Source organism: Microtus ochrogaster, chromosome 7 (genome assembly GCF_000317375.1).
Source record: "Microtus ochrogaster isolate Prairie Vole_2 chromosome 7, MicOch1.0, whole genome shotgun sequence".
Taxonomy (NCBI): Eukaryota; Metazoa; Chordata; class Mammalia; order Rodentia; family Cricetidae; genus Microtus; species Microtus ochrogaster.
The window spans coordinates 83,190,692-83,200,799 of record NC_022014.1 but is presented as its reverse complement, the minus strand read 5'-3'; the positions used below and the strand labels follow the sequence as shown (position 1 = coordinate 83,200,799).

At 59.0% G+C, this 10,108-nt stretch overlaps 1 protein-coding gene across 2 annotated transcripts in view; it reads left to right on the top strand.

Annotated features, from left to right (window-relative positions):
- The first annotated feature begins 2,460 nt into the window (after positions 1–2,460).
- The window catches only part of Aatk (apoptosis associated tyrosine kinase), a 39,590-nt gene continuing 31,942 nt past the window's right edge, over positions 2,461–10,108 (top strand). Inside the window, exon 1 of one of the 2 annotated variants that reach the window (XM_013347615.2) lies at positions 2,461–3,437. In XM_013347615.2, coding sequence (XP_013203069.1) covers positions 3,356–3,437 — 82 coding nt within the window. In that variant the 5' untranslated portion in view covers positions 2,461–3,355. Of the gene's footprint in view, positions 3,438–3,566; positions 3,723–10,108 lie in introns of those variants that run through there. The other variant, XM_005350845.2, reaches the window with a different exon arrangement.

Below are 10,108 nucleotides of genomic sequence, written 5' to 3'. Positions count from 1 at the left end.
ATATATATATATATAAATAAAAAACCAAGATTAACATTGGCTATATAGCTTGTGTCCAGTCTGGGCTCCCCAACACCCTGTTTCAAAAATACATGGAGAACACTTTGTCGAACACTTTGTCGTTTTGTCTTTCCAGACTGGGTCTCTCTGTGTAGCCCTAGCAGTCCTGGGCCTCACTCTCCCCTCGAACTCAGGGATCCACCTCCCTCTGCCTCGTGAATGCTGGGATTGACAGTGTGCGTCACCACCACTCAGCTTGAATGCTTACATTTTAAAGTCTGTAATTCAGGGATGGCAAGATGACTCAGTGGGCACAGGCACTTGCCTCCGTCCTGCTGACCTGAGTTTGATCCCAGAAACCCACAGAAGGAAGGAGGGAAGTGACTCCCAAAAGCCGGTCTCTGACCTGTACGCGTGCGCCATGACAGGCATACCCGTGTGCACACACACAATAAATAATGGAGAATCTTTTTAGAGTTGACAATTCAGCAGGGCTTTGTCGTTGCCTCCACCTTTGGTCGGGTCGTGCTGGTCGGTGGGTTCGTTGGGCTTGTAGCTGCCACTTTTACCCAAGGCCAGCACATTTGTCCTCAGCTCCACAAGGAGCCTCGTGGTCACCCCGCACTTCCCCTCTCGGGGGATTCCGGCAATCCCTGCCTGCAGCTGGTCTCTGTGGACCAGGCTTCTCCGGACATTTGTTCCTGTAAACAGAACCACAGCCCTGTGACCTTCTGACTGGCCTCCTCACCGAGCAGCCTGTTTTTGTGGCTCATCCCCATCGGGACAGCACACGTCAGCATTTTAAGTCTGCATGGACATGACTGCTAGGTTTTGGGGTCCCCACCCCAATTTTTCTCTGAGGTGGGGGCCTCATTACCTCACCGTCTTCCAGGTCTAGCCTTGCCCTCTCGCTGAAGGCTCCTAGCCTGCTCATCCCCCTCTTTCTCAGCCCAGTCTTCCTCTCCAGGGCCTCCTCTCTGCCTTCATTCCTAGATGTGCCTGCCACCTCTCCCATAAGCCTGGCCCCTGCCAGGCCACGCTCTTGAGGTCAGCTGCTTCTAGGGACCGCATCCCCCCTTGATTGGGGGCGGAACTACAGAATGTCCTTTGACATCAGAGTATACACACTGAAGCGTGTGGTAACTCCACGGCAACCCTGGCCAAGGAACAGGGAAGAGCCACACAGCGAGGTTCTCTTACCTAGAGGTGCTTGCTGCCCGGCCCCCCAACCTGGGATGAAACTAGTTCATGAACCGATGATCATTGGCGACTCCAAGAATACCGGGGCTTGCCGGGCGATGGTGGCGCACGCCTTTAATCCCAGCACTCGGGAGGCAGAGGCAGGCGGATCTCTGTGAGTTCGAGACCAGCCTGTCTTCCAGGAGCTAGTTCCAGGACAGGCTCCAAAGCCACAGCGAAACCCTGTCTCGAAAAAACCAAAAAAAAAAAAAAAAAAAAAAAAAAAAAAAAGAATACCGGGGCTGCCTCGACCACTTTTCCATGGGATTCCAAGAGGATCACAAACTCAGCCATAAACTCAAGGCCAACCCCAAAGCCCGATGGCCCGATGGCCCTCCAGCTGAGCTGTGTTGCTTCACCACAGCTGACAACATGGGCAGAGATGACTACCCCAAATTTCAAAAGCGTCATGTTGGAAAAAGCAGGGTGGACCCTGATCTCTCTGACTCTGCTGACCCTAACCATTCTGCTGCTCCGGTCACTGCGGACCCTCTGCTCAAACACTCCACTCTCTCAGGCTTCCAGATAGCATAATCCCCTTCCTTGCTCTCCAGCTGTGGACCCCAAGGGTCTCTGTAACTGGCCCGAGAATGGATGAATGGGTGACCGTATGACTGTCCAGGACCCCAGAGCTGCAGGTGACAGCCCCTCTTCGTGCCTCCGCCTACTCGCTGCAAGGCCCGCAGCTGCGTCGCAACGCTGCAAGATGGCGCTGCGGCGGGAGGAGGAGGAGCGCAGGGCACAGCAGCGTCCGTGCCCGGCGCCGCCGCCCGCTCCAAACGCCGTGGCCGATCTGTGCGGGTGGGGGCGGCCGTTCGTCGCAGCGTGGCACAGCCGCAGGCGGTTAGTACAAAAACAGCTTCCCCCGCCTCCACCAGCGCAAGCGCCTCCCGACAAGCCACCCCCCAAACCTGCGAGTGACCCGGTGTCCCCAAGCTCCTGGGTGCCCCCATCTATCTCCGTGCACCCTCCGCTACTCAGCAGGACCCCGGCTCCGCACCTTCATTCCACTCCTGTCCATAACCTCCTCCATGACTCTTGGCCTCTGTGACAATCCCCATGACCTCAGTGACCTCTTGAGACGCCCACAGCGTCCATGCCTGGCAGGCTTCCAGTCTCCCCCTCATCCAGGGCTGGATCTCCATCTCAGGCCCCTGAGACCTCCGACCTTCATGCTTCCCGCCTCTGCCGCAGTTCCCTGATTCACCCCCCCACTTCCGTGCCGACCCCTTCGGGTCCCCACAGCTTCGGTGCCCCCCACTGCCTGCATCTCAACACCTCAGTGTCCCTCCCCTCTCTGTGCCCTCGTCTCCATCCCGGTAGCCCAGGCCTCCAAACCCCTTCCCTCCGCCCACACCCTTCGTCTGCTGGGACCTGCGAGTCCCTTCTGTGCTTGTGTCTCCACTCTGGGCTCCACAGATCCCGCAGCATCAGCCTCGGGCCCCTCTACATCCTTTAGTGTCCCACAACCTGTATACCCCTCTTTCTGCCTCTGACCCTCTCGTTCTCCCCAGTCCCTGTGCTCCCAGCCTTCATCCCTCTCTATAGCCCCATCATCTGTGCACTCCTAACCCCTGCCTCCGTGCCGCTCAGCCTTCATCCTGCCTACCCCTTGGTCCGGGCTTCCGTGCCCCCTCCCATCACTTAGTGTCCCACGACCCACGCTCCTCCCCTGCCTCTGTTCCCCACTCCTTGTCCCCAGTCTCTGTGCCCTCAATCTGCACCCCCCTCATCCCATAGACCCCTGCCTCTGAGACCCCTCTCCTTCCCCATTGTCCACGACCTGCATGCCCCTTCCCTGCTTTGTCCCGGCTCCGTATCCCCAGAACCCTCGTACCCCCTCCTCCATCCTCCCTTCCACTCCGTCCCCCCCACCTCGCGCGCGCTCCCGCGTGTTTTCGGACTGCACCAGCCGGAGCCCCGCGGCGCCGCGGCGGCGGGCGGAGGCGCCTCGTCTGTCGCCGCCCCCACTGGTGCCCGCGCTGCGGCGGTGGCTGGGGGCGCTAGGAGCGGGGGGCCGTGCGCTCCGCACCTGCGGAGGCCGCTGGGCGATGATGCCGGGACGCTGGCCCAGGCCGCGGGCGTTCTGAGCCTGAGCGCAACGCCGGCCCCGGGGATGCCCATCACGCTGCTGGCCCTGGCCATGTCGTCGTCCTTCTTCAACCCCAGCTTCGCCTTCAGCTCCCACTTCGACCCGGGTGAGTCCGCGCGGCGCCCTCGGAGGCGGCCTTGCGGCTGCAGCTGCCCCCCCACCTGTCTTCCCACTGCCGACATGATGCTGCTGGAGCCACGGTTTCCCATTTTGCCTGGAAATTAACCCTTTCTCTGCCCTGAGTCCCCGCAGAAGAACAGGGACCGGCGAGGACCCACTACAGGTCTCCGGAGGTGGGCAGGCCTTGGGGCCAGACCCTCTGCACAGCCGGCCCCTTCAGCTCTGGCTGGCAGCATCAGCCCCTGTCTCTTTGGATGCCTCCCTGGCGCAGGTAACTGGGACAAGAGGGCCTGTGTTGGCCCCAGGTGTCCCGGAGAGAGGTTGCCAGGACTCAGGGCCCTGGGGAGGTGAGGGGTGTTCTGCAAGGCAGGGTAGGAGCCCAGGCCCACTGTGGGAGCTTGCTGGTCCATGTTTTGGTGCGGAAGGCCCCTTCCCAAACCTGCGCTGGTTTCTGCAAATCCCTGTCCAGCCAGTCCCCCACCCCCGCCCCGGCAGCTTGTGGTGGGTGTGTGGGGTCAATGAAGACCCCTAACATGAGCCCACCTGAGATCCCCCTCTGGAGAGGTGGTACCGACCAGCTGGCCGCACAGGACCTGGGGGTGGGCCTCTTGCTCCACCTGGCTTGTGGACACAGGGATAATGTGTTTACCACGGCTGCCCGAGCAGGGTGGACAGCTGTGGAGGGCAGAGGGGGCTGTGGCAGCTGTCTCTAACGTGTATTCTGTTTGCTTGTCCTGAGTGGGAGGGTAACGAGTCCCACCCACATGTCCCCCCGGGCTTTGGCTTGGGCTGCACAGCCCAAACAAAGCCCAGCTCACACGTGATGGCTCTCCTGGGTCTCCCTCCTGGAGTGGGGCCAGTGTGTGCTGTGATGCACCGAGTCCCCCGGGCAGGACTCCATCTGAAGGCATTTGCTCCTAGGGAGGGGGGCTGATGGGCGCTGCCTACTGGGCTTAGTTAGGGCTGTCATGTCCCTTGCTCAGAAGTGACTTCCTGGCTGACCCAAGGGGCTTGAAGGTCACCATTTACTGTCCAACCAAAGGCACAGAACCTAGCTAGCAGCAGTGATTGTGACCCACTGAAGCTACGGCAGGAGTGGAGATGGCCTTGAGCAGCAGCTTCAGGCCCAGACCCCCTTTAGGGACAGATATCCCCAGCATCAGGGCTCCAGGATGTCCCCCATGGCAAGCCTTACCCAGCACTTGGTCCTTCCAGACTCCAGACAGGTGGCCCTGGAGCTGTTTGGATAGGGGTGGGGCCTAGGCTGTTCACAGGAGGGAGGGAGGAAGCCCTGCATCCTCCCATTTGCCCGGACTCGCCCCGGTGGCTTGTCACCCCTTCCTCCTTCCTCCTCCGGGGTACCCAGGACAGAAGCGCCCCTCCCCCACCTCGGAGCGCCGGCAGGACTGCAGGCAGCTCTTGAGCTCTTGCGCAGTTGATCTGTGTAATTACAGTGTGTTGGTTGGTGTAATGATCTAGCGGGACGTGAGAGCTGTGTGCCCGTGGGCATGGTGCCTTTGCTGCCCCGAGGGCTTGGATGGTGGCGATGGGGGACTTAGTGGGGAGCAAGGCCAGGCCTGGGTGCTGGAGGGAAAGACTGTGCTCACGAGCCACTCTGCTATCAGAGTCCCTGTGTCTGCCGATCTGGGCTTCTGCTTCCCCTTTTGGAAGATGGGATGGTGATGCCTATGGCTGGGTCTGGGTTGGAGGAGGAACCTGGTGAGCCATTTGTGAGGGTGAGGAGGTATGGGCATAACTGGTGCCTGAAGGCCCCTGTACCCGCAGAAGCTGAATGGCTTTTCTCCCTCTTCACAGTAGGGAGAGAGAGATGGTCTAGCTGATGTTGTCGAAGTTAGAGCCACCAAAGTTCAAAGGAAGGCTCATGTTTGTGTGGTCGAAGAGTGTGTTTATGGGTTGTCCAGTGCTCCCTGACAGTCCCCTAAGGAGCCCTTGCACCTATGGCCAGGTCTGCAAGCATCGTAGGACTGGCAGGCAAGCTTGAAGTGGCGGCTGTTAGCATGCTGGGCCCCTCGCTACACAGCCACCCTGTCCCTGGACAGGACAGGTTGCTGGGGCTGAACATAATCGTCGGGTGTCATGGCCGGACAAGCGCCATGCTTCACGGGCCTGCTGTGAAGTCTGACTCTGTGCCCCATTCCCTGTCACCCAGGATGTGGGTGACCATGAAGGATTTCTTGGCAGACCCTACCCAGTAGCCTCTTGGCTGTGTGCTCTTTGGCCATTCCTTAAGTCTCTGAGACCGCTCTCCAGGCAGACAGAGCATGATAGTCAAGGAAAGGGGGCGACAGGGGGTCATGGAGGACAAGAGCAGCTGGAAGGGGTAGAAGCTGATGACCTCGGTGAATGGCAGTCAGCTCGCACTGAGGCAGGGGACTGACCTTGTTTCTCACTCTCCTCCTCAGTGTGCCTGGTGCAGCTAAGGGAGCTAATATAGGCCAGGGATGTTTGCTGGGGCCTGGTACCGGTGCTAGTGTCGCTAGTGGCCAGGGCCCTTAGCAGTGGTGTAGGGACTCCAGTGAGGTGCTTCCCTTGGAGGAACCTGCACTCCCACGATACTTTGGGACTGCCCTCCCACGCCAGGGCTGGGGGAGCCCTAGCGTCCCCCCACACTATTTGCTCACTCCCTGACGTCTGACCCTCTCTGGTCCTTAGTTTGCTTATCTGTAAGGTGGGTCCACGTGGTGCTGTGGAGTACTGGGTACCGGGCAAGGCTGGTCAGGGCGGCCTCTGCCAGCTTCCTGTCTGAGGCGGGGAGTATGGAGCTGGTGGCCACCCTGGCAGCTTACAGAAGCGCAGAGAAGGCATGGCTGTCCCACTCCGCTGTCTGCCATTGCCCGCTTACCCTGCACGGTGCCCGCTGCTCGTTGTCTCCAGCCCCTCAGCCTACATCCTGGTCCCTGCTCAAGTCTTCACCCCACGGTGGGCTCCAAATGAAGACCCTGGCTGTGCCCTTCTGGGATGTTGTTTCCTTGGTGTCCACATGAGACAGGGTACAGGACTGGCATTCCTGGGCTCATAGTGACTGTGGCAGAAGACCCGGATCTGAGTGGCACGTGGATGGGTGTACTTGGGACTTGCGACAAAGGCGGCCCTGAAAACGAGCCAGGGGGTCCCCAGGAGCACTAGTCCCTGGCTCACAGATGGACTTGGAATATGGAAAGTTGTGACTCACTGAGTGACAAACCTGATCTGTCACCGGACCTGGTTGAAGGCACAGACTAGCCAGGCCTTCATAGCAGCTGAATGTAGGGTCCAGGGTGCTGTCTCTGGCTTGTCACCCTGCCTGTGGGCCCCGTGACAGGAAGCTATGGGCCTAGATTTAAGGCCGACCCTACCTCAGTATGACCTCTTCTTGATGAGCCATTAAAGCCTGTAGGTTAGGGGTGACCGGTCTGAGAGGTGGCGTGCTGGCTATATACAGGCTGCTTCTCTGGAAGCAGTTCAGTGAAACCACCAGAGGGTGGTCACAGAACCCTGGGGCAGGGGCAGGGGCAGGGGCAGGAGACATGTGGGGTTTCTGCTGCTCTCCCCAATATTCCCTGGCACACACAGACATGGACACAAACATATCTGCAACACGCACCTCCCACATGGCGAATGAGACAGGCATAGTCGGACTGGCAGGACCTAAGCGTGTCCATGTCCAAGTGTACCTGCACACATGTTCCTTGTGTGCACATGCAGTGTGCAGGTACTCCTGTGGGGGAATCTTGTGGGTGTGAGCTCCCGGTCTGCAGGACACAGGGTTCTTTGCCTGAGCTTCACTGTCCCGTCTCAAGGGTTCTACAAGTGTGTGCTCACTTGAGAGGTATCACTGGGACTATGACCCCCCGAACCTCAGAATGGGGTGAGCCCTAAATCCAGTGACAGATATCCTGCTAAGAGGGCACAGAAATGAGGGGTGTGGGGAGAGGTACTGGGGTCAAGCAAAAGCACTACAAGCAGAGGGCTGCCCACCCCAAGCTGGAAGAACCAGCAAGGCCTTGCCCAGTCCTCACCGAACACCTGCCACTGCCAGACTTGTTCGGGGCCAGGAAAGAACCATTCCCACAGAAGCCGCCAGTTTGGGATCTTTACCCAGGCAGCCAAAGAATTTAGGTATAGTACCCCTCAGGCCCAGGGACCAAGGAGGAGCTGGCAAACCCTCAGTCGGCCACGCATCTGCGTATACGTGGTGGGTCCTGGTGGCTAACATACTTGATGTCTCTGGCACCTGTCCTGGACTCGTGGAGTACTTCCTGAGGGTGGGCTGTGCCCAGTGCTCTGCCAGGCCCTCCTCCCAGGACTGTGGCCACCTGCCTTTCTTTCATGGCTATTGGGACAGGGACGGACTAGTGTCGACTGGACGGAAGCCCGAGGCAGACCATGAGGGGACCCGCTCTTATTGTTCAAAAGACAGTGGTTCTGATGTCTGTTCCCAGGTAGGCTGAAGGCTATGTCTATGGTGGGGAGACCCCTGTGTCACCCCATATTCTTGTCGTGTGATAATCTGGGTCATAGTGCCTGTTGGGACTCTGATTTCAGGTCCCCGTAGTCTGGGCCTTGCCTGCCTGTCACAGAGGAACTAGTGGCAATGGGACCAGTGGTTGTGGCCTTCCCCACCCCCAGCTCAGGAAGCCAGCAGAGGAAATGAGGGCAGTGGCTGAGGCCGGAGCCAGTTCCCAGGCTGACTGTCTGGGTGGATGGCTGCCTGAGGACTGTCACAGGAGGCTAAGTCACGTGGCATCCCCTGCCTACTTCCGTCAGGGCCAGAGCCAGAGCTAGGGTCAGGGGCTGGGACTTGAGTGGGGTGGGGTTTGGAGTTCTCGAGAAGGCCACTGTGGGCGGAGCAAAGCTGGGACCTCACAGGAGCAGCACCGCAGCCGGTATGTGGGGACTCCGGAGGGCTCTGGCTACTCTATCCCTGTTGGACTGGGGGTGGAGGGAAGACACATAGTTCATCAGAACTCAGGTCCAGCAAGGACCCTACCAGAAGTCCTGAGCAGTCCCCAGAGTGGGCAAGGCCTCTGTAGTCGGTGGGCTGGGCAGTCCGTGTCATCGGTCACAGGTAGATGAGATGAAGCAGGCACCTTTCGCAATGGGGATGGCCTTGCCCCTCTCTATACCGCCGCCCCAAGGTTTGCATGAGCCACCACCTTCTCTACGGGACAGAGTCCAGCACTGTTTACCCGCCCAAGTGCCTGGGAAGGTCTCCTCTTGTCAATGGCCTACTGACTTGGGGACATGACTTGGTAGCCCTGACCAGCTGGTTTTGGGTCTCCTGTAGGGCTTACCTGCTTGCTTTGTGAGTCTGATGGGATGGGGAGCCGGGCTCCCAGGCTGGGCACTGAGGCTGAGCATTGAGGTCTGTGGATATCTGTGAACACTGCTGTCCTTTATCTTTGCAAGGCTGACATAGGGTCCATTGCTCACTGGGACTTCTGGCTTCCCATGTGTCTTATTTCCTAAGCTTCTCCTCCACTCTTTGTGGCCCTTAGGGGGGACCCTAGGAATGGTGTGTGCCCATTGGGAACTCATCTCTGAGCTGCAATCTGGCCCCGAAATTGACAATAGCCAGGTGCATTCCCTTTCCCCTGCACCCAGCCGATCCCTCCCAGCACCCAGCCGATCCCGCAGCTTGTGCCTGGCTCCGAGCAGCAGCAAGGGTACCTGAGTGGGCTGACCTAGGCAGGAGGGCTTCCGTGGTTCTCAGTTGCAGTCAGAGTTCTCTGATTTGTCAACTGGAGATATGGGGCTATTCGTGGACACCACGTGCGGGATTTCCTTGAATTCCCCACCTATTGCTAAATGGTGCACGCATGCTTAGGTGTTGATGAGGTCCTGTGGCTTTGGTCCAGCTGGACACAGCCACGAGGCCACACTCTAGGCCCTGGCAGCCCCCTCTGCCTGCCCCACGGAGCCACGTTCTGGCTGCCCCAGGCCTCTGCCTGCCCCATGGAGCCACGTTCTGGCTGCCCCAGGCCTCTGCAGGTCAGCCACACCTTAGGAACAGAGCACCAGAGGCGGCTGCTCTGGAGATTAGCGTTGGATTCTGTCCACTTTGGGCCGTCTCTTGTGGCACTCCTGTGAGTATTCTGGAGAGACACCCCGTTTCCTTCATTCCCTCTTTCCCTTTCTCCCTCCCTCCCCCCCACTAGCGTGTTCCACCTACGTCTGCTTGTCCCTCCCTCCCCTTTACTGTGACTTCATTTGCATACCGTACACTCATCTGTGAGAACACAGAATTCATGGCTTTTAGTATTTTTAGAGTTGTGCGGTCTTTACTATAGCTCATTTTGGACATTTTGTCTCCTTAGTAATCACCCAACACCCTGATGGTCATGACTCCCTCTTACCACCCTGCCATTCCTGTCCATCTCCTATGTCCTGTGTCGCTTGGCCTCCCTGGTCTGTTTCTGATGAGGACATACCACAGGAGCTGACCTTGACACTGTTCTGTGGCTCCCCCTACCCCTACAGAAGGTCTCACTAGGCACTGAGAGCCTCTCTGAGGCTGCCTGGCTACCCCGTGGCCCTGTGAGGATTCCACCCCGTGGCCCTGTGTGGATTCCACCCCGTGGCCCTGTGAGGATTCTACCCCGTGGCCCTGTGTGGATTCTACCCCGTGGCCCTGTGTGGAGTCTACCCCGTGGCCCT